We start from the raw sequence: 24,084 nt of genomic DNA, 5'->3' as shown, positions 1-24,084 counted from the left end.
GAGGCACTAGAGCTAAGAATTCAACACTGCCCTCCCTAAACTTCAAGTAGAGATTAGAGTAGTGTAGTGGTTTGAGTGCTGGACTATGACTCTGGAGACCAGGGTTCGCATCCCAGCTCAGCCATGGAAACCCACTGGGTGATCTCAGGCTAGTCACTATCTCTCAGCCTCAGAGGATGGCAATGGCAAACCTCCTCTAATGAATCTTGTCAAGAAAACCCCATGATGGGTTCCACTTTGGGGGTCACCATAAGTCGCAAATGACTTGAAGGAACACAACAACAAACTGCAAGTATCAGGATTTCATAGAATGGACACATGCCAATGAAAGTGGAATCATAGTGCTGGAACTATGCCATGTGAAAGATCCCTCATTTGGCATCTGGGCAACTGAATCAGACATCATCATTTTATGTTTTTCCTCACCTCTCTCAATCCTTTTTCTTTCACCATGTGTCTTTTAAGTTGTAAACCTGAGGGCTGGGATTAATTACTAATTTTTATAAGATACTCTGCAAGACCTTATAGTTGTTATTGTTGAAAAGTAGGATAATTTCTTTAAAATACATCCACAAATCAGTAAATAAGTGTGCATAACACCAAAGCCTTAACTGACCTCTCAGATCTGCCCTTTCATACATCAAGCGAATGGTTAAGGAATTGTTATGAATGTCTGGCTAAAGTACTTTACTATCTTTTCTTATTAATTCATCTGCTCACGAAATGCCAATATCGCACAATGCAACCTGAATTAAAACAGAACACAGCCATTACAAGATTAATAGTTAATTCATTTTATTGTACCTATTCGTATTTTAAAAATAATGGGCGCTTTAGGGTAAGCCTGCTATAGCAAATAAACATTCACTAATCAAAATACATGAGCCTTCATTTGAGGGTTGCATTTTAACCACCAGAAGATTAGCTGTTAATTCACATTCAAGCAAGTAAGTGTAGACAAACATACTTCTACAATTTTGCCAATGTTTGTACTCTGGCCTTCCTCTGTATAAAGAGGTACAGCATCACAGATTAATATGAAAGAACTCTGCGTGTCTAGGTACAGCATATGAAAATCTGTATAGCACTAGTAAATGAATAAAAAACTAAATGATCCGTGTAAAATGTTTATACACTTTATGTACACGTTAAGTCACAAATTCAATTTTTAAACCACCTCCATTCATAACTCTTATGACAGACTTAATAAGCTACAGTACAAGATTCATTTAGAAAAAAGAAACCAGGAAGGAAAAAAACAACAACTGAGAGCAAATTTAAGCACTTACTGGAAACTGGATTGTATACAAAATTTTAGAAAACATACTTCAGAGAGCGTTACTCAACAAAAACTAGAAAAAGACCAAATGACTCTCAGGAAAGACATTTTTAATATTTAATTGCAATCAATAGACTGGCATTATAGCTAAAATATGCACAAATGGAATTATTATCGAGTAAGGCATAGGACAACCTGGGTACAATCTCTCCTGGAATCCCAGCTTTCCAATGCTAGCTTATTGCTTGTCCTTATTTGAAAGCATTCTCTCTCTCACTCTCTTTTCTCTCTCTCTCTCTCACTCTCTCTCTGCCTCTCATGCTTCTTTTGGGAAAAATAATATGTCAATTCAAAATTATCTCCCACGGAGCAAAAATACTAGATGTTCTTCTATGGATGCATGACTGGATGAACATGACTGTTATAAAACTTCACAAGAATGTCAGGTTAACAATCTAAATGGCAGCCACACATTCAGCTAGAAAAAGGGGAAGGCTCTCATTTTCATTGTATTCACATGTGACACTACCAAGTCAGCCAAAATGAAGCTCCCAGCATTTTTCAACATTGGCTAGGGCTTATGGGATCTGCAGTTCAGCAACATGTAAAGAGGTGGCCAGCCTCTGTGCTAAACCATCAATCAGGGCTATGTGCATAAGGACAATGGGCTTGAACACTCCCTACCACTTCTTTCCACCTCCTGCACAGCCTGAGGAAGAAGCAAACCATGATTTAGTTTCACTTTGCCCAATCCCTGACTTGTCACTACAGATGAACCAATAAAGTGCATGCGCTAACATGCACTTGTTTAAAAAAATATATCCACCTAAACAAATCCAGATTTGTGGTTGGCTTGTTCAACAATTAACCAGGTTATTTCAAAACACAATTCCCTGTTTGCACATAACTACAAGCCAGGAATCAAGAAAAAAAAATGAATCCTAGTTTATCCTTTCTCCCAGTTGAGTTGGGGAGGATCTGAGGCTTTGCTCAGGTTCCTTTCTGCTCACTCAAGTCGTGCCAAACTATTGTGCTAAATCAGGATTTACTATTACATGTAAACCCTCATTTGTTTTTAACAATCCGAACAAGTGAATGCTGGTCTCTTTTACTCAAATAAGGAAACCGCATCTTTTGAGGAAAAAGCTTGGCAGTATGTGGCCTGTGTTTGTGATTAAAATTTAAAACGCAATAAAAATAGTCTTTGGTTAGAATACAAACATCCATAACTCTGGAGCTCTAAAATCAAGATGTGGCTTTTAAGAAACTAACTCAGAACACATAAAATGTTATGTTTTAATGTACACCATTTGAAAAACATTTGAATGACTGGACTGTGTAAAAAAGGAACCCTGGGGAACTAACAACAGACAACGCCTTTTGGTCAAGAGGGAAAATGTGCTTTTGTATTGAGATCTTCAACTGCTCAGTGGGAAAAATAAAATGCCAGAGAGGGGGAAATAATAATTTGTGCTTCTGTGCTGTGGTACCTTCCTAGACAGAAGGTATCAGCCAAATTTCCTAAAAACATAAGGATTCAAATATCTGGATTATTTAAATGAGAACCCTCCCCAGAGTAAACAAGGAGAATAGCTCATGCTACACCAGAGCTAAATTTGCCATTGCCCCTTTTGAGAGAAAGCCAAAAGGCCACTCAGACTTAATATTTAGCAGAATGGCCTAGCTAACAAATTGATAACCTTCACTTTTTTAAAAATCCAAGGTGAAGCGGGAAACTGACAACAACAGACTCTTCAAACAAGCATTAGACTTTGCCTTGAGGACATCAAACCAGAAAACTTTAAACAGTTGCAGGCAACACTAATGGGATCTGTCCATCTGCGATATTTCTCAGAAGCCAAGATCTCCGCTGGCCTATTCATGCCTTACTTGTGCGAAGAGGGTGTTTTTAGTAGAGCCCCAAGTTGTCCTGCCAAAGTGGCCATAACTCACGAAGTTGGAGCACCTCCTGTACTTGAGCAATGAGTTCTGGGTCACACAAGAGAGCCTACAAACAGGGAACTACAACTCCCAGAATTCCTCCAACCAGATTGGCTTGCTCTCTGGGGATCCTGGGAGCTGCAGTCCCCAAATGCAGCTTTCCCAAACTCTTCATAAGTACAGGAGGCACTCGACTGCAGAGGTTTTACTGGCAGCAATAGCAGGGCAACATGCATTTGGAGAATGGGCGCACAATACCCCACTCACTCACCCCAAAGCAGACACGCTGTTTACAAAACAACACGTGAATATGGTTATGGTCTGAGGAAGCAAACACCTTACCTCCACCTTTAGCAAATCTAGATTCAGGATAAACCATGTGCAATTGACTTTTTAAAAATATATATATGTATATTATAAACACACATAAGTATCAGTAATATGGTTATGTTCATTTAAGGAGTCTTCTTCACTGCCGTCTTCCTTGAGAACTGGGTTAAGGAGAGCACCCTCCATTTCTAAAGGACTGCTGCTTGGTGCTTTTGAAGATCCTGGCTCCTGGATGAAGGGTCCAGTCATTCAGGTGGTTTTAAAAATCCAAAAGCACTGGCTCTGATGGCCGACACCGGCTTCACTGACCCACCCCACCTTATGTTCGTGCAGCTTTCGGAGATCTGAAAGAAAGGGAAGGCTTTGGCACATGGTAGAGGAGGGAGAGAGGATAAAATGGTACACAAAACGGTACACAAAAATCCCCCCTAAAGCATGGCCTCCCTTTTCTCCTGTGTGATGGCGGAGAGGAATAGCGTCAAAATGACCTTGTTGCAAACAGGTGCTCCACTCCATCCGAATCTCTCCCCAAAAACCAATATGGCTGTGAACTCCATGATGCTTGTGTCTCCTTCAAAGCAGGCAGGAGTTTCTGGGGACGGGGAACAACTGCTCAAATACAGCAGGTCTCTCACCATGATGCAGAAAGAAGGTGGAAGCAGGAGCAGAGGAGCCTGGCAAAGAAGAGACCCTTGACAGCCTGTGGCTCTGCAGGTGCTGCTGGACTGCAACACCCATCATCCCTGACTGGGCTGATGGCAGTTATCAGTCCAACATTTGTTAATTTGGATTGTATGGAATTTTTTAACTGTAAGCTGCTCAGATTGTCCTTTGCAGCAGGAGTCTGCAAAGAGGATAGCGCAAAGGATGCCAAAAAATACAGGTGGCCAAAGCAGCAGCTCTAGACAAGGATGCTCAGCCTCTCGCCTTTCAGCTGTTTCGTACTTCAACTCCCAGAAGCCTTGGCCAGCCTGGCCAACGATGACAGATACTGGGAGCGGAAGTCTAGATTTTTAGACTTTAAAATATCTGGAGGACCAAAGGAGGCTGAGATCCGCTGCTTCTATCCAGCCAGGTGCAAGGGAGAGTCTCCTGTCAAAAAGGAGAGAGAGATTCACCATTATACCTGGGGACAGAGATAATAGAGGAGCATCCTTTCCAGCCCAGAAGGCATTCTTTGGATACAAGGGGAAGGAAAGGTGGATGACCCACTGCAGAAAGATAGGAAGAGGAAAACCCAGGCCAGGAGTGTAGAGATGGAGTAACACTCTTTGTAGGCAGAGGAAGGGCAGGGCTGCCAAGCCTAGTGGGCAGCAAAAGTGGCCTCTCTGCCTCCTGGGATCCCTTTCGATACTACAGTTATAGCACTTGGATAGGCAATCCTGGGACTTACAGTTTGGCCAGGCACCAATGGTTGGCCCCTCTTATTAAACCATCCATCCCAGCATTCCCTGGACCTGCTACCCTGAAGGTGGCACCACCCACCTGCTACAACTGTGATGTGTGAAAGACACTTGCAGAGAAGCAGAAGCCACTGGTGGCCATCTATCTCTATGCTGTTCTTGGAAGAGAGCTACAATCCCTGCTGCCACCCCTTTGCAGGCAGAGGTCCAAGTCCTCTGCTCCTCTTTCCATGACTCCCTTTCCAAGAGGGGTCTAAGGAGGCCCCAGGGATGGGCTGGGAATGGGCCACTTTGCCACTGCTTTAACTGCCAGGGATATGGGATCCTGGGATCTGTAGTTTGCTGTAGAGCTCTCTGATGGAGGAGGTGAGCACAAACAGCAGGTCCCAGGATCCCCCAGCATTGAGCCCTGGCAGTTGAAGCCAAGATTATTTGACTTTACTAATAAACTTACTAAACTGGCTTTTAGTAAAATATGTACTAAATACTCAATGTACTAAACTCTTCCCAGGGTGGTGCATCCTCAGAAGACGGGGCTCCCAGACACACACTGCAGAAACAATCCAGCTCAGGATTGCTTTCACTGCCTTGACTCAGTGCCGGGGAATCCTGGGAAGTGTAGTTTATTGTGGTCTGACAGAGGAGGCTCGACGTCTCACAAACACTACAGTCCTCCAAACTCCCTGACATTCATCCAGGGCAGCTAAAGCGGTGGCAAAGTGGGTTATACTTCCTCAGTGTGTCTTGTGTGGGGCACTGTAAACCCCAGCATCCCCTGCCTCCAGCCAGGGATATCACAGCAGTGTCAAAGTGGGTTATACTGCAGTGCAGAGGCCTCATAAAGCCATGGCTAAGAGAGCGTCGTCGAAGTGGGTCATTCCTGCAGCGCGGAGGCTCCATGAAGAAAGCGGTGTCCTCCTCGCCTGGAGCCCTGCCGTCGAAGGGGCCCCATGGGAGTCTCCCTAGTCCCGGCGCCCTGGGTGCCCTCTCACTCCCTGCAGAAGACGTACTCGGTGTAGCTGGCCCAGACCTTGTCGTCGGGGCCGGGGCCGGGCCCGGGCTGCTCGGGGGCGAAGGCGCAGGTGCCGGTGGAGGAGCAGGCGGCCATGCGGAAGCCAGCCTCGGAGAGGCGGTCGAAGGCCTGCTCCAGGAAGTTGAACTTGAGGTAGTATCGGGCGGTGTAGCGCTCGGGGGGGCGGTCGGGGTCTCGGCTCTCGTTGAGGGTCTCCCCGAAGACCTCCTTGGCCAGCGCCGTCTTCCCGCAGACCGTGATCCGCGCCACCCGACGGAACTTGGCGTCGGCCTGCGCCTCCCGGCCCAAGGTATAGGAGCCCCGGTACCCGATGGTGATGTACCCCGAGCGCCGCCCGGAGGAGGGGCCACCGGAGCCCCCTGCTCCTCCTCCGGCGTCGAGGGAGAGCGAGGCGGCCAAGAGCGGGGCCCCCGTCGAGGAGGAGGAGGGGCTGGGAGAGGGGCCCTGCTCCGGAGCCTCCGCGTCCTCCGCGCACAGCGAGGCCTCCCTCAGGAGCCCCGGCAGCCCAGCCCTCGAGGAACTGGAGGAGGAGGAGGGGTTCGTATTGGCGGCCAAGCGTCGGACCAGGTCCGGGAGCTGGAAGTACTCGGCCTCCTTCTGGAGGCGCCCCCTCTCCGGGAACCTCTCCGGCAGCACCAGCTCCTGGTCGCGGAGGTAGTCCAGCACGTAGCGGAAGAGGAAGCCGTCGCGGTCCAGGAAGACGCGGCCCTTGGAGTCCCGGGGGAGGGAAGAGGAGGGCATGGAGGACGCCCCCTCGGAGAACATCCTCCAGAGCAAGGAGCCCCGCACAGACAGCACCGTCCCCCGGCGCGTCACGTACACCTGGCCGCCCACGTTCAGCTCCACGATCTCCGGGGAGGAAGAGGAGGAGGAAGAGATGCTGGCGGGGGTGCCTCCGACGGAGCCTGGCGTGGCCTCCGGGGGCTGGGAGCGGACTCCGCCGCCGCCCCCTCCGTTGGGGAGCCCCCGGGTGCTCTCCGCCAGCGCCATCCCGCCCTCCTTCACCTTCCTTCTCCTTCTCCCTCTCTCTTTCTCCGATCCTCGACGTGCCTTTGCCTAGTCTCCTTCTTTCCCTTCCTCCTCCTCAGAGATGACAGCAAGGCTGCGCTTATGAAGAGAGAGAGAGAGAGGGAGGATGAGGGAAGGCGGGCCCCGCTGACGTCGGAGGGCCCTCCTCCTCCTCCTCCTCCTGTTCCTTCCCTCGCAGAGCAGAGCCCAGCCCTCCCTCCTTCCCTCGGACACAGCAAGCAGAGCCCCAAGCGCCCCAAGCCCCATCCTCACAAGAGAGACCCAGCTGCAGCACCTTTGAGACTCACAGACAGACAGGCCTTGGCAGCAGGAGCCTCCCTGGGCTTCCTCAGTCCACTCCCTCAGATGGCACTACAAGCAGCACCCGTTATTGCAGGAGATGGGCAAGGAAAGGAGGAGGAGGAGGAGGAGGAAGGAGCCCTTGTGGCCAAGGGACAACTCCCTGGGGCAAAACACACACAGGCCCCGTCCCCTGTTATGGCTCTGCCCAGGGGGCATCAAGGGCCACCCTGCTGTCCTGCCCCCTCTCTTGACATGAATGCTAAGTCCATTGCACATGGCATCAGGCGGCGTTGTTGTTGTTGGTGGTGGTGTGTGTCTGTGTGTAGTTCTCTCCTGGTGTTGCCTTGTTGGAGGCTGGGAGGCGGGAAAGCAGCGGGAGGCCTGAGATGCAGAGCAGCTTGCCTCCCTTTCTGCAAATCAGCTTAAGAGGGATGCCTTTTCCCAGGCAGGGCTCTGGAGGAGGAGGAGGAGGAGGTTGGCATCTTCAGAAGGTGCCCTCCCTGGGCTTCATAAGAAGGCAAGGAGGAGGAGGAGGAGAGGGGAGGGCAGCTGGGAGAGCCTGCCATAAGCCAGCCTTGCCTTGCCAGACATCCCTCCCCAAGTGCAAAGCCTCTCCTTTCAGAGGCAGCCACCCTCCTTTGCCCACTTCATAAAGAACCATTGAGAAAGGGACCCTCCTTTTCCAAGTCATAGCCTACCTTTCAGCCATCTGCCCAAGAGGGACTCCACCATCTCCATTTTGACCCCAAAAGAGGACAAGGCACCACAGAAAAGGAGGATGCTCCAGAAAACGGAGGACGCTCCAAAATCAAAGCTCAAAACACTCGTGTGAATATGAATTCAGGCTTCTTAGGCTGTGCCCACATGGCACTAAGTCCACTTTGACACTGCTTATGGAATTAGATTTAGTTTTGTGATCTGCTTATTCCGCCTTCTCTGTCAGAGAGCTCTGGGGCCACAGCAAACTACAGTTCCCAGCATGGAGCCATGGCAGTTAAAGTGGTGTCAAACCAGATTCTTTCTGCCATGTGGACACAGTCTAAGAAGCATGAATATATATATATATATATATATATATATATATATATATATATATTAGTGTTTTGGGCTTCCGTTTTGGAACGTCCTCCATTTTTCTAGAACAGCCTCCATTTTGCGGTGCCTTGTCCTCCTTTGTGGTTAAGACCTCTGGTCACCCTGTGCTTAGCTTACGGTTGTAAACCGCTTAGACACTGCTAGTTCGGTATGAAGCGGTATATAAATGAAGCTGTTTGTTTATTTGTTTGTTTGTTTTGGAAAGATGGAAGGCAGCAGAAAGAGAGGAAGACCACACGCCAGAGGGTTATCCTCAATGAGAGAGGACACAGGCCTGGGCCGGCAGGACCTGAGCAGCAAGATCGAGGACCAGGGGCTCTTGGAGGTGTGTCTCAATCCACAGGGTTGCCATGAGTCAAAAGTCAACATCAACAACAGCATCTGAAGTCAGCATACAGTAGTTAGTTACTGTTGCAGAATAAATGGACTACATCTGACTAGTAGTCAGCAGGAGAAGCAGACCTCAACTGCTCCCTTCCAGCCAACAGAGAAGCTCCCAGTTCCAGGAGAGGACTTTTCTTCTTGACAAAAAGTGGTTGCACAAACAACCGCTGCCAATCTGGCAAAGGGAAGGATACAGAGTTGGGTGCTTTCCTGACCTCCCTAGAGACTTCCCCTTTATATACACACACATATATACCCACAAAGGCTCTCAGAGCAAATTTTAAACATTTATCTCAATAGTGGGGGGTTGTTTGTTGTTGTTGTTGTTATTCCTTACCTTCTTCTTTATCCACATATTTATTTATCAATGGATTCAAGCATCTATGGCTTGAAACTATTCCCAAAAAAAAAAAAAACCATACTAATTCCAAAAAACAAACCTTGATTTCACCATTTTATATCAGGGACAACATTTTACTATCCGTTGTATTTCATAGGACTTGAGCATCCACAGATTTTGGTATCCAAGGAGGGTCCTGGAATCAAATCCCAGCCCATTGGACACAGGTCAGGTTTGTAAAAATGCATTTTAGGACTGCATGGATAGGAGTGGTACAGTGTTATTCTTGCAAGCCCACTGGCGCAAGGAGGGAAACATAACATAACAGTCTTAGGCCCTTCTCTCTCTGCAGCAGGCTTTGGACTGCAAAAGTTTCACTGAGTGCCACAAACAACAATTCCTTAGTCTTGGGGTTTTGCAAGCAAGATTCCTCTGAGGCCAATCCTAAATATGTTTACTCAGAAGTAAATCCCATGAAGTCCAGTGGGTTTTAGTAATCCTAATAAACATGCTTAGGACTGCTGCCTTAATAGGCATGAAAAGTTTAGCTGCGCTATGCAGGAAGTGGGAGCATAGTCTCACTTCCAGTACATGAAAGCATTTTATAAAGAATTATCCACGTCTCTCTTTGCTGTTACAAAATAGGTTTATAGTTTTCTGTGGGTTTTTCAGGCTATGTGGCCATGTTCTAAAAGAGTTTATTCCTGACGTTTCACCAGCATCTGTGGCTGGCATCTTCAGAGAAATCTCTGAAGATGCCAGCCACAGATGCTGGCGAAACATCAGGAATGAACTCTTCTAGAACATGGCTACATAGCCCAAAAAGCCCACACACACACACAAAAAAAAACCCCTGTAGTATTCCAGCCATGAAAGACTTCGACTTCAGAATAGGTTTATGTTTGTATCCACCTCTGATCCACGTATGGCAAGGTGATTACAGGTTTTGAGATAGAAGCAGGGAATGGTACATGAGCTGTTACAGATTTGGTAGGGGCATATGGAAACTGTAACCAAAAACAGATGGAGGGTCAGAGGTTTTCCAACCCACTGTAGCTAACACACATGTCACTCAGGTTGACTGGCAGAAGCAGTCGGACACCACTTTAAGTATAGTTTGACAACACTTTTAAGTGTAGTAGTGCCATCCTGTGGAATCCTGGGGTTTGTAATTTTACAAGGTCTTTAGCCTTCTCTGCCAAAAAGGGCTGTGGTGCCTCAGATACAAATTCCAGGATTCTGTAAGATGGAGCCACGGCAGTTAAAGTGAGGACGAACTGCATTATTTCTGCAATGTAGATGCACTCAAGGTTTCATCTTGTGTACCACCTTCTACTAGGTGTACAACCAACCCTAAACCTGACTCATAAGTGGCACAAATAAAAGCCCCCCTGGCTGTGGCCATATGTGTGTTCATCCTGCTCTTGAAAGAGGCTAGTTTACAGGGGCTGTTTTAATGGTTAATATAGGACCATGTTGGCAAACCTGTGGCATGCGTGGCCTCTCTGACACGCAAAGCTGTCTCAGAGGGCATACGGCGAGGGAGGCCTGGGCCACAGCAAGGAGGGGTGGGGAAGTGCATATGGCTGGCCCAGCTCCTTGCCACAGCCCGGTTCTCCTGTGAAAAACCAATCCGCAACAAGGAGGGACAATGCAGCCCTTCCGGCTGGAAGTGCAACCCACACTGGATGACACCAAACCCCAGGGTGCCATTGCCTGGAGAGCATGTGCCCAACCCTCTCTGGGGACATTTGGAAGGACCCTGCTCCCTGGCCAGCCGTCCTTCCCAGCCTCCCCAGGGCCAGGAGTGTCCTCCTCCTCTTACCCTTCTTCAGGCTCTCCCTCACTGCCAGAGACTTCTCCCAGGAAGGGCAGCAGAAGAGTTGCTCCAAGTCCTGGCCAGGAAAAGTCGCTTCCCTCTGATAAGACACAGGGCTGGGGTTGGGGTTTTGTGCCTTCAATTCCTTTTCGACTTATGGCGACCCTAAGGCGAATGTATCATGGGTTTGTCTTGACAAGTTTCTTCAGAGGGGCTTTCCATTGCCTTCCCTTGGGGCTGAGAGAGTGTGACTTGATCAACTTCTCCCAGTGAGTTTCATGACCAAGCTGAGATTCAAGCCCTGGTCTCCAGTGTCGCATGCTCACATTGCTGGCTCTCTTTGTTCTTGTGCTGTGCCTTCTGTTGTTGTGTGCCTCCAAGTTGTTTCCATCTTATGGGCCTAGAGCACCCTCCCTCTCTTCCAAGTGCCAGTTCCTGGAGACCCTAATGTGAAACTATCATGGGGCAAGCTTCATCAGAGGGAGATTTCTATTGCCATCCTCTGAGGCTGAGAGATCATGACTTGTGTGTGTGTGGTGCCTTCAAGTCATTTCCGACTTATGGCAATCCCATGGTTAAACTATCGTGGAGTTTTCTTGGCATGTTTTCTCACAGGGGGTTGCTATTGCTCGCCTGAGGCTGAGAGAGTGTGCCTTGGGTTCCCCCCCCCAGATATCCCACCTCTGGAAGTGCCACCCTCTGGAGGGCAGAAGTCCCGCCCCAGAAGTCCCACTCCCCAGGAGGCCGAAGTCCTGCCCTCCAGCACCAGGGGACACTCGGTGCGGGAACACCACTGAGTTTGGGCAATCAGTCTCTAAAACGTTCGCTATCGCTGGTATAGAATCATAGAGTTGATAGAGACCACAAAAACCATCCAGTCCAACCCTCTGTCACACATGGATACACAATCAAAGCACTCCTGACAGTGGGCCATTCAGCCTGTGTTTAAAAACCTCCGAAGAAGGAGACTCCAGCACACTCCAAGGCAGTATTCCACTGTCAAACAGTAAGAGTTTGTCTGTCTGCATTTACTGTGTGTATCACACACATACAAAGACTTTTTTCTACATCTCCTGCTATCTGGGGGGACTGAGAGTTGTTGTTCAAAAAGTCACTTCTCTGGGCACGACTGCCAAAGCATATTCATGTCAGAGGCCATGCTGAGTAAAGGATTCTGGGAGCTGGCATCCAAAAATGTTATTTTCTCTCCAGGCACTGCCTTGCTCATGTGCTTTCCAACAGCAGCCTGATGCTCAGAAATGAAAGCAGTATGAGCTGGGTGAGCAAAATTTCACCTGCGAAACGTCTGCAGCTCAGACTGCAATCCTCTTGCTACTTATCTGGGAGTAAGTCTTGTGGAATTCAGGGACACTTGCCTCTGAGCAGGATGGAGAAGCAGTGCAGCACCCACTTTCCTGGAAGTAAGTGTATCTGAGTGAATGGGTTTACTCGTACATAATATTGTACTGTCATTTTACTTTCAGAAAGGTGCAATCTGTGTAAGAAATTTTGAACAGAAGCAAAAATAAAAAGTGCCGACAAAAATGTTCCATTCGGTTAAGTGGGAGGTGCAAGACTGGAGTGATAGTTTCTTGACTGGCAATCAAAGAGAAAATAACAATCATAATGATATTATACTAAGCTGTATTCATGCAGTTAATACCACAGTTTCAGGAAGGGAGAAAAGAGGCTCTCTGTTAATTAATTAACACTTTGTTAGGGATGCTTTTCTGTGCTTTCTTCCCATGATGCTTTATTTAGCGTAATTTATTTATTTGGATATTTTTAGATTGCTTTTCAATCTGAAATAAATTATCAAAGCAGATTAGGGGGAAAAACATTTTACCCAACAAAGATGACTTCAAAACAAAATCAGAACAAGAGCAGAACAAAACAATTAAGACTTCTGTCTTACGCATTTGCCTAGAAGTAGCTCCCATTAAACACAGTACACCCCACAAGCAAGTCACACTCTCTCAGCCTTAGAGAATGACAGTGGCAAACCTCTTCTAAAGAAACATGCCAAACAAACCCCAGTCCAGAGCAGCATGGAGAAGCAAGACATTCTCAAGTGTGGCATCACCAGTAAATAATGCCCAGCAGCCAAGATCCACTCTTGCAGTTCCCTATCTAACTTCTGTGGAATTGGCATTTTCTTCTCATTCTCTCTGGTTCTCTCGTTGCAGATACAACACACAACCATGCAAGAAAATCAATGGGCTCACTGTCCTCTGAAATTAGAGTAGACCAGGGACGCAGGAGGGTTGCCCTTTTGGTGGATGCAGTAGGATCCAGCAGAAATACACCATCAGATTGTAGCCACTTGTCTTGTTGCAGAACAGTGTAGTTCCCAGCTTCTCCAAGGATTCTGTCAGTGCTAGACACTGAAGCACATTACTGCTGTAGCATTAGCTACTCAAGCGTTCTACCCTTTACATCTACATGTGGATTCACACCACCCCCAACATAGCATACGAATAAAAATATTTTGTTTATTTGGTGTGCGTATTTTTATTCATACATTCCTCTATATCCACATTGTAACATTACATAAGGAAATAACATCATTTGAATTAAAATAGTTTTATTTTATTTAATATGTAACTCAACACAAATTTTACACATAAAAAAGTTTGGGAAGAGGAAGCGGGATCATGGCCTCCAGGTCTTGTGGCCTTCTTGAGCAACTGACACCCACACACCCTCCTCGTGATCCCACCCGACAGTTTGGGAGCCACTGGCATAAGCTTTCTTGAAGGTAAATAAAGCAGGAGATGGTCTACAGCAGAAAAGCATTCCAGCCCTTTTGCTGATGTGGTCCAGCACCCCTCACAGCCAATAGGAACACTGGGCCCTGAAAGAAATTCTACCCAGACTTGTCCTTCCAGCTGACAATCAAATCAAATCCTTATCTCTGGACATATAGGGCACCTGGGCTGTCCTCCTAGGCTGAGGCAAATGGATGATGGACTCCAGGGTTATACAATGCAGAAGCAAATAAATCTAAAGTGTGCAAGCCTGATCCATCTCCCCCTTATCAGAATGAGAACTGTTCAAGCAGGTTAGCAAGAGAGAAAAATTCACTCATCCTTTAGTTCTCAGCCTTAATATCTTGTCCCAGTCTCAAACTGCAAAGGCAATGCAAAAAGTATTCAACAAGGTTACCCATACAAGTTAACCTTTTCTTGCCACTGGATAACTGTAAGGTTTGGCCATGGTGCTAACACGGACTCCAGAAGCCATCGGCTCAGTGGCAGAGATCTAGCTCAGTACACCACTGCTGGCAGAAATGAATATGGGAGTGGAAGTATGCACCACACAATAAGTTTTGGACCATCTCAAGTTATGGACTTATACCTTCAAGAGAGTGTCCTCTTTGAGTGGCATTGCCATCACATGAACCAATGCTTCATCTGTGCATAGTTCACTGTCAGGTATGCAGGCCCATGCCCTCAAGGTATGCTGTTATCTCCTTTGTTGGGACAGAAGATTTCATTTTCAGACATCACAGCTGCATTTTGACAGGCACTTCAATACACAGCATGATAACATAGTGTTATTTAAAGTCTGCACTGCATCAGTATGATTAAACAAGTGGGCTGTGCAACAACGTTGGGGCAAAGCATCCATTTTCAAAGAGACCACTGACACAAGATGAGCAGCCTAAATACCCTAAAGGCACCAGATACGGTCTGATCTTGAAAGTTAAGCAAGGCTAGTTATGAATTCAGAGACACAGCTGCGTCAGTCTTAAATATCAATAGGCAAAGAGACCTTGTAGCACCTTTGAGATTAACGTAGTGAATGATGTAGCAGCAGAAGCTTTTGAAGACTATCTACTTCCCCAGATGCATGGAGATCCATGCATATGAGGAAGCAGACCAAATCAATGAAAACATATTCTACAACTTCTTTCACACAGTTAGTCTCAAAGGTGCTACAGGGCCAGCTCTGGTTAGTACTTGGATGGGAAGCAGCCAATGAAAATCAGTTGTATTTCACAAGGAGGAACTGGAAAAGCACCTCTGAGTACTTCTCACCTAAGAAAATCCTGTGAAAATCCTGGGGTCACTTTAAGTCAACAGGAGACCTGAAGGCACACATTCGCACACTCTGACACAGATGACCCTCAGACAAATCCATACAATCTTATCTGGGAAGACATGTATGAAGGAAACTATTTCAAGGAAACCCAGAGTTACCATATTATGCATAGTAGGGTTAGGAGAGGAGGGAAGAATTTCAATGTCCATGATAATGGACAGAGAGAACTCAGTGAATACCTACAATGTAACTATTTGAAGGCATGTAGAGGCCTATGCCAATAAAACAGTTCCACCCTTCATTGCACTTCCCTTTGACAACTGCTTTCGATAATAGTTAACTTGAATTACAGAAATGACAGGCTCACCATGTGAATGGACACCATAAGTAAAACACATACATGGCTTTCCAGTATCCAAGAAATAAATAAAAAAGGCCATGACAATGATCTTTGTGTCTCATATACTATCAGTTTCCACACATAACCAAAAAGTTTACAAGTTTATTAAGGTTTAATATTAGGCTAATGCTGGATATTAAAGTATTCTTTCAGCAGCAATAACTAGAACAACATTTTAGTGAAACACTTGAATGTATATTTATTTAATGAGATGATATGTGGTTCCATATTACACTGTGAGCATTCACAGGCTCAGTATACTTGTGTGTGTACATTTTGCTCACATTTGTCTCCTAATTTCATTGCAACTTTACAGTCATACTAGGAAAATTCTCTCTGTGTCGTGGATATTCATTTGTAAGCCAGAAATGTAACAAATAAAACTCATTTCTCCAAGAAAGTCAGATATGAGGGGGTGAGATCTATGTCAGGAAATGTTCGAGCCTAATTGCTACATGTCTCTATCAAGTCTGACATTTTTAATTCAAGGTGCACAATCTGGTCAAAGATCCTGGTTTAACCTCTCCATGTTGAGATGCAGATCTTAGGCAGATACATAAAGGCAGGTATCCCAGTCCCACGCCACCTAAGGCTTTCAAAGGTTAAGATCTGCTCTTTGAAGGGCTTCCAGGAACAAAGAGTGGAACCATTTCAGTGCTGGGAAGATATGTTTCTGGCAGCCAGAGCTGCCAAACGCATTCTGTATCAATGGGAGTTTCTGATTAGGCTTCAAAGGGATCCCCAGGTACAAAACATAGAAGTACTCTAATCCATTTAATTCATCTGCTTAATTAAGACAGCCTTTTCCTGAGTCTCTCTGTATGTCCCTCTTCCCACGGTGATAAGGGAAACTGATGCAGATGGACCCACTCACCTTTGAGTATCACTACCACTAACTGACTGGTGGATATGCTGTCTAATATATGAGAAGGAGAATTACTTTGCTTTTCTTCCCTATTTCCTTGCTTTAAGAGGAAGTCATACATTTTCTAACTCTAATTCTGCATTTAATTAGCTTTTCAAAAAACACTTAAAGTAGCACTGATGCATTTATTTATTTATTTATTTATTTCACTTATATCCCACCTTTCTCCCAAAATGTTTTCTGATGTTTGGTCACTTGAGATGTGGCCATAGCCCAGAGTCAAACTATACATTGAGAAGAAAGCCGGTTCCCAAGGATTCTGACAATGAGATTTCAAATAAGAAGCTGAGCTTTAAATTATTCAGATATGGAAGAAACCAAAAGCAACATAGCTCCCTCTTTTCTGCCCTCGCTTCTCCATATCTTCAATCTCTCTCTCTCTACAGGCTCCTTCCCGTCGGACTTCAAACATGCTCTCATTTCCCCAATTCTGAAAAAACCTTCTCTTGACCCCTCCTCTCTGTCTAGCTATCGTCCAATTTCTCTTCATCCCTTTCTTTCTAAAGTTTTGGAACGGGCTGTTTATTCTCGCTGTCTTGAATTTCTTGAAGCCAACTCCATCCTCGATCACTTCCAGTCTGGTTTCCACCCAAGGCATTCTACAGAGACAGCTCTCACTAAGATCTCTAATGACCTTTTACAGGCCAAGGCTAATGGCCTTTACTCTGTTCTCATCCTTCTTGATCTGTTTGCAGCCTTTGACACCGTTGATCACTGTCTTCTAGTGGATATACTTTCTGACCTTGGGTTCTCAGACTCTGTTCTCGACTGGTTTCTATCTTATTTGTCTGGCAGATCTTTTGCAGTGGTTGCAGGTGGTCAGACTTCTTCTCCTGTTCCCTTATCTGTTGGAGTTCCCCAGGGCTCTGTTCTGGGTCCCCTTCTGTTTTCTCTCTACACACTGTCCTTAGGAAAACTCATTAGCTCTTTTGGTTTTTCCTACCTTCTCTATGCCGATGACACTCAGTTATATCTTTCCACCCCTGACCTTTCTCCAAGGCTTGAACAGCAAGTCTCGTCTTGCCTCACAGCTGTCTCTCAGTGGATGCGCCATCGGCGTTTGAAGCTCAACATGTCCAAAACGGAGCTTCCTGTCTTTCCTTCTAAGTCCACCCTTCAACACTCCTTTTCTGTCTCTGTGGACAACATTTCTATTCAACCAGTCCAGCAAGCCTGCAGTCTTGGTGTTATCTTTGACTCTTCTCTGTCGGGTATCCCTCAGATCCAGACCACAGCCAAGGCTTGTAGATTCTTTCTATACAATATTGCCAAAATCCGACCATATCTCTCCGCCTCTACTGCCAAGATCCTGGTTCATGCCCTAGTCGTCTCACGACTTGATTACTGTAACGTCTTCCTGGCTGGGCTTCCTCTTTCTCAACTCTGTCCTTTAATTTCTGTCCAGCATTCAGATGCACGCATTATCACATCCGCCCAAAGCTGTGACCATATCTCTCCTGTGTTGGCATCCCTTCACTGGCTCCCCCTCCCTTTCCGTATTCAGTATAAGCTCCTGCTGTTGACGTTCAAAGCCCTCCATGGGCTGGCCCCTCCTTACTTATCAGACCTTATTTCTCCTCACCTTCCCACTCAGGCCCTCCATTCTGGTAGTCAAGGTCTGCTGTCTCAGCCCAGGATTTCCTCTGCCCCATCCCGGATTCGCCCCTTTTCACTTGCTGCCCCTCACTCCTGGAACCTTCTTCCTCCACAAGCAAGAGCCATCACTTCTTTAACCAGCTTCAAAACTGAGTTGAAAACCATCCTGTTCAGAGAAGCCTTCCCAGGCAATGCATAATTGTCGCTTGCTATTTGATGTTTTTTTGGTGCCTGTTTTATTAAATCATTTCCTGTATTGCTATGTATTTTATATGTATCATCCTACTAAAGAGGCCCCTTCCCCACCACCACTCCCTTTGTGTCGTGTCTTTTTAGATTGTAAGCCTGAGGGCAGGGAACCGTCCAATTAAAAAGATTGTATGTACAGCGCTTTATAAATAAAGGTTAATAATAATAATAATACATAATAATAATAATAACAGCCCATTCTTGCTACTTTTCTCATATGACACTGAAGCTGTTGGGAGGGTGGTTTGCTGTCTTAGAGGTGATGATATGATCGAGTCCATTGACCTCTTGATTCTTTAAAATTTGATTATAAAGGGGGAAAAAACCCAAACAGGATTTATAATAAGTAGCAGAGGAAAATGTCAAAAGCATGGAAAATTAGCAGTCAGGTATCAACAAACTGATTCAAACTCAAAGGATGAAGATGATGTAACAGTGATAGCAGGAGTAAAGGTAAAATGGTTACCAGACACTGTAAAAATATGAAAAGATAAAAGAGAGGAAATAAAAGAAACAAAGAAATAATAGACTACCCTTGGCAAAACAAGAATTCCCGAGTAATCTTGCCAGTATATTAAGGATGATAAAGAATGTACTGAAAGTGTTTACTGTGCAAATGAATGAAGTTACAAAAAAACAGAAGAAGCTCTCCAGGTGAGTTTAAAGTGTGAGAAAAACAAAAGGTTATGCAACATGACTGAAAAACTTTTTTTAAAAGAGTATCAGGAAGATACAGATTATTACATGAACATTTGCTTCCACTATTTTCCGGAGGAAAAGAATCAAAACAACCTCCTTTGAACTAATCATCATGTGGGTTTAAGAAGTACAGTGTTTTACTGTCTTTAAATAAATGTGAAGAGGGAATTCATCAATCATTGGGCCCTCAGCCCCAGCAAGACAGGCAATTAGCTGGAATGGCTAACAAACAGAAGCTCCACCAAGATCTGTAACTTTATTTGAGATACATTGCCGTAATGGCATGAATAAAACCATCGGGCAAGGTTCACGAATATGTAGAATATGTCAGAGAAAAATCTTTGGAAAATCCAAGGGTATGAGTCTTGTATGGTAGGTAGATTTAGGTCTAGAAATACTTGTGAAAAGATGGGATATAATTTGTACAACACCCTGTAAATCAATATCTACCCAGGCTAATGAAAATGCATCCAAATTGTCCATGAATGGCTAAACTACATAGATTTAATAAAGATGTGTCAAAGTTTCAGTGGAGAGTTTAGATAAAATATGAAACTGGCAACATGTGTGGCTTACCTTTCCAAAAGTATGTAGTTTCTGGGGAAACCCATTAAATGGGTTAAGCCAAATAGTGCGTTATAGAAGAACTTTATTGTTAATTTTCATAACTGAAAATTAAAAATTGCCAAAGACTTCATAACACTTTTATTAAGGGCTATACCATTAAAAATAACAAAATTGTGAGACACTTTAGCAGGCCTTCTCTATACATAATCCATAATAGAGGAGCCAAATAGAATTAATTTGCATCAATTTTCATAATGAGTAAGATCAATGATTTCCCAAATGTTAATCTACTAATTCCTGTAAGAGTATTCTGTTTTGCTTTGCCAAGAAAAGCATATTTCCTTGAATGTTTATTTCTACTTTGGTGTGGACATATGGTAAATCCTCCTTACCACTTGATAAAGACATTCTTGATACTCTGATTATAACCAGCCACATGCATGGCATGCCATGCCATATCTTTCAACATTTCTCCAGTGCAAAATGAGACTATATGGCCAAGCCATATCAGAGTGCGGTCAAGATGACAAAAGTTATTAACAAGGAAGAACAGACAAACTGCAGCAGTTGTCTTCTGCCTGAACCTACAGGGTAGGATAAGATTCTCCCTGTCCTCTCCATCCTGCTTAATAAATTGAGCACAAAATATTTTTGCATTTTGAATTCACTTTGCAGCAACTGATGTAAGCCAGGGTTATAGGGTAAAGTGGGAGGAGGAAAGAGAAAGTGGGACATCTGGAAAAAATGGAATGACCAGATGATTAATCGTGGCTATTCCTGCCAAATCAGGAGAACAGGACTATGGTGAACATTCACTACATGGCAAATGAGCACTTTGCATTCGTCCCAAATCTGCACCGTATTTGAGCTCCTTTGATTCATAGTAAAAGTCCTAAAACACAGGATGCAATCAGTGATAGCAATCTGTCATCGTTTTTGTCGATCAACATCCGTAGGTGGTACAAAATGCAGATTAAAATGTGAGTTGGGTTTCTGTGTGTATGTGTGTGTTTGTATTTGAAGTGTGAGCTGTGCTGTCTCTCTCTTTTTGTAAGCAAATCAGCAACAGCTTGATATGCTGTTCGTTACTGTCAGGGGCATTGCAAATGACAGACTAGGTGGTCTTTGCTGCAGGCTTTTCGGCTGTGATCCCTGCTTGGGAATTCTCTCCATAAAAGAAGACATCATAATTTTAGACAAGAAGGAATGCTATGTGATACTTTTTTCCCATGCAGTAAGAAATGTTTTAGCAGCACAATTCTGTACACGTCCACTGAAAAACAAGACCCACAGGATACAGGTTTGAAGACTAAATAATATTACCTGTCCCTTTAATGTTTTCATTTCTAAATCGCATCTAAAATATCTTCAAATGTTATGTCTCCAACCATTGAAACCTGTGGAAATAAATAACCATGGAGGAATAAGTGTTTCAGGGTGTTTTACTGTTGCCATACAAATGCCTTCCTCAACTACTCCCATCACTCATGAACATTGGCTGTGCCAGCTGGAGCGCAACATCACCATGCAGATCTGCCACTGTTGCTCTATTGTTGGTCATCCATTAATTGGGATCCAAAACTACTGTAACCACTGTCTTTAATGTGTGTGTGTGTGTGTGTGTGTGTGTACCTTCAAGTCACCTGTCAACTTATGGTGACTCCATTAATTTCTTAGGGCTTCCTAGGTAAAGAATACTCAGAGTTGCCAGTTCCTTCCTCTGAAATATAGCCTATACAGCACCTGGTACAGTATTTGTTAGTGGTTTCCCATCCAAGTACTAACCAGGGCTGATCCTGATTAGCTTCCAAGATCAGATGGGATCTGGTGCCTTTAGGATATTCTTCCAAGTTCTGTGGAAATATTAGCAAGCTGTTTGTGGCATTTCGAATGAGGATGAAAACTTGAAAAAGATACTTTTTGTAGTACAACACCCAGAATATCCCTGCCAGCATGGACACTGATCAGAGAAGAATTAATAAGGCTTTCTTTTGTGTTTTTGGACTGAGAGTGAAACATGAGAGATAAAGAACAAAACAGGAGAGGGAAACACGTAAGAACTGCCAATGCAAGAAAAATAAATGGAAAAGGGAACCAAGGCCACGATCATAGACCCATTTAATTGGGACTAACCCCCATTGAACTCAGCTGGGTTTATTTCTGAGCAGACATTGGACGACTGGGCTATTAGTGAGGCTGAATGCCACAATCACTGAAGATGCTCAGCTTCAAAAAAAAACCCAAGAAGTTAGCAAAAGACGGAAGCAAAAGCAACTGTAATAGATTCAAAAATGGAAAGAGAAAATGTACACAGACACAAAAGGAGCTGCACTTGCACACTAAGAGAGAGCTCTCAAGTCACCTCTCCCTTTTGTTGCCATGGTGGAGATTTTTTTTTAAATCACATCAATATCCCAGCATAGCAATTTATTCTTCACTCTAGTGCATGACAAAAGACATGAGATATTCTGAAGTCTGTTGTTCTGATGTGTTTTCCAAACAATTAATTGTGCTTTCAGCTTTTGATCTACAGTCTGCTACAGTTTTGATCTACAGTTTGGTACAGGTAATGTGATAAGAATGGAAGTGATTGCAACTCATTTGCAGTTTCTGGGATTCTGTACAGGCTTTACAGCACTGTATATACTGCTTCTGTATATTTTGTTCTAAATAAAAAAATTATTAACCCATTGGCTTTGAGAAATAAACCTCAACCACATTTTTCGTTTACAGAATATTCTCAGTCCTTTAGAGACTGTGGGGCTTTACAGATTGACAGGAAGGGACGGCAAGACGCCCCCACTTTCTGCCCCGGAAGTTGGCCGCAGCAACTGCACACTGCAGCCTGCGCACGGAGCAAAAAGCCCTGAAAAGGGGCTTCTTTTTGCACTGTAGAAGGGGCGCCATAACTGCCTCGGTGTGACGTTATGATGCCCCTTGTGCACAGTGCCATGTGGGAGCTGCGCACGAGAGACGTCATCATGGCGCACCCCATGTAAACATCAGTGTTCATCTTTGCAAGTTCGTTTGCTCACACGTGCAAGCATTCCAATAAAGATGGAGTTGTTGATGTGAATGCATTAAGAACACATTCAAGGAATGCAGAGTTTTACCTTGGGTCTATTCAGGTCTATTTGCATTGGTTATTCACTCTAACGATGATGCGTATCTTTTCTAAAAACTCGGGAAGGGGGGGGGACTCAATATCAATTATCCCAGTTTTGGCAACCCCCCCCCCCCAAAAGACCTAATTGGTTGCATTTGGGATGCATGTGAACAATGGAGATTCAACCCGGATTCATCCTGGTTTATTTTCACCATCTGAATAACTCCTTGGGTTTCTGACCTCTGTTGTTCCTGTGTATGATAGTGACAGACATCTTTCACCACTTGGGGTGAAAAGACATGTTCAATGTGTGATCTGGTTTGTCTGTAAGAAACTCCAGTGGCCAGCAGTGGATGAAGGTGACTTTTTCAATGACTCCCCTTTCAAAGCCTCTCTTGAGGATAAGGGGACCTCCTTGTATCTTTTCCCTCCACTGCCCAGCCTAGGCAAGAGGACCCCTTGTCTCAGCAAGAGGCTTGGTGGAGTCGGGGGCAGCCCATCCTTTTCTGGCAGACCCAGATCCCGAGGTTTAATAACAGTTCCACAGGGTTGTTTTAAAAACTTTATAAAGAACTGTGGGGATAATCAGGGCCAATAACCTTTTCCTTGTGCCATCCTCCTAATGAAACTGCTTCCCTTCATCTGTTCTTTGCCACAAGGTAGAAGATGCCATGGGCGCTAGTGGACAGGAAAGGGAAACAATGGCTCTAATTCTTGAGTAATTAGCTTAGGATGAAGAAATGCTATCTGCCCTGTAAGTCTTTGAAAGTAGTGTTTAGCAAAGTTACTTTTTTGGGCTGCATCTCTCTCATCCTGCAGCCAATATGGTCAACAATAACCTTATAATTTTGGCAAACTCTGCAGCATCTTAACTATTACTGCCACTTCATCACATAAAGCGCACACATTCTTTTGTAGAAAGAGTGAGGCATACAATCTCCTTGGCCTGGTATCTCTCCCATTTATTCCAATTATCTTAATCAGGTAAGAATATTCATACATTCAAATGAGCTGTGGCTCCCTGGCCTGCACTACTTTGCTAGAGTTGCCTTCAAAACACTAAAAAAAATGGCCACCTCGGCTAATTTATATTTTCAATATTTTTCCTCCAGAAGAGGAGTTATACAGGAGTCTGGAATTATATTCAAATTGTCTAGAGTATGGCTAGGTTTCAAATAACAAAGATATGGAGAAAGATAGGCAGCTCCTTAATATTTTTTAAATATTTATTTTGTATTTATTTATATTTTGTACTTACTTCAATATATGTCTGTTATGTAGCCACATAGGTTTACATGAGCTTAACTGGAGTTATTGGGGAAGAACATACACTGTGTTTTGCATGCTTCAGCAAACAAGCTAACAAAGTTATGAACACATTGGTATGTCATCTCATTAGAGCCCAACTAGAAATCGTTGCTTATTCACCACATAGTTTGAGACTATTAATAAAACCAGCTGTCTCTTATGCATTTATTTAGTCCCATTTAGTTTCATTGCTGAAATGACTTGAACCTGCACTTTCCATATCCCATCCTGACTTTCTAAGCATGGCACCACACA

The 24,084-nt window shown here is 44.6% G+C and overlaps 1 protein-coding gene across 1 annotated transcript; it reads right to left on the bottom strand.

Annotated features, from left to right (window-relative positions):
- Positions 1 to 778: 778 nt before the first annotated feature.
- KCTD12 (potassium channel tetramerization domain containing 12) lies at positions 779 to 7,127 on the bottom strand. Its single transcript, XM_042459781.1, has one exon. It carries the CDS (start codon positions 6,974 to 6,976, stop codon positions 5,942 to 5,944), a length of 1,035 nt encoding a protein of 344 aa, XP_042315715.1. The 5' UTR covers positions 6,977 to 7,127; the 3' UTR covers positions 779 to 5,941.
- Positions 7,128 to 24,084: the final 16,957 nt, after the last annotated feature.

Source organism: Sceloporus undulatus, chromosome 3 (assembly GCF_019175285.1).
Source record: "Sceloporus undulatus isolate JIND9_A2432 ecotype Alabama chromosome 3, SceUnd_v1.1, whole genome shotgun sequence".
NCBI classification, from domain to species: domain Eukaryota; kingdom Metazoa; phylum Chordata; class Lepidosauria; order Squamata; family Phrynosomatidae; genus Sceloporus; species Sceloporus undulatus.
Note: the sequence above shows the minus strand (reverse complement) of the source record. Positions and strands in the feature narration are given on the sequence as shown.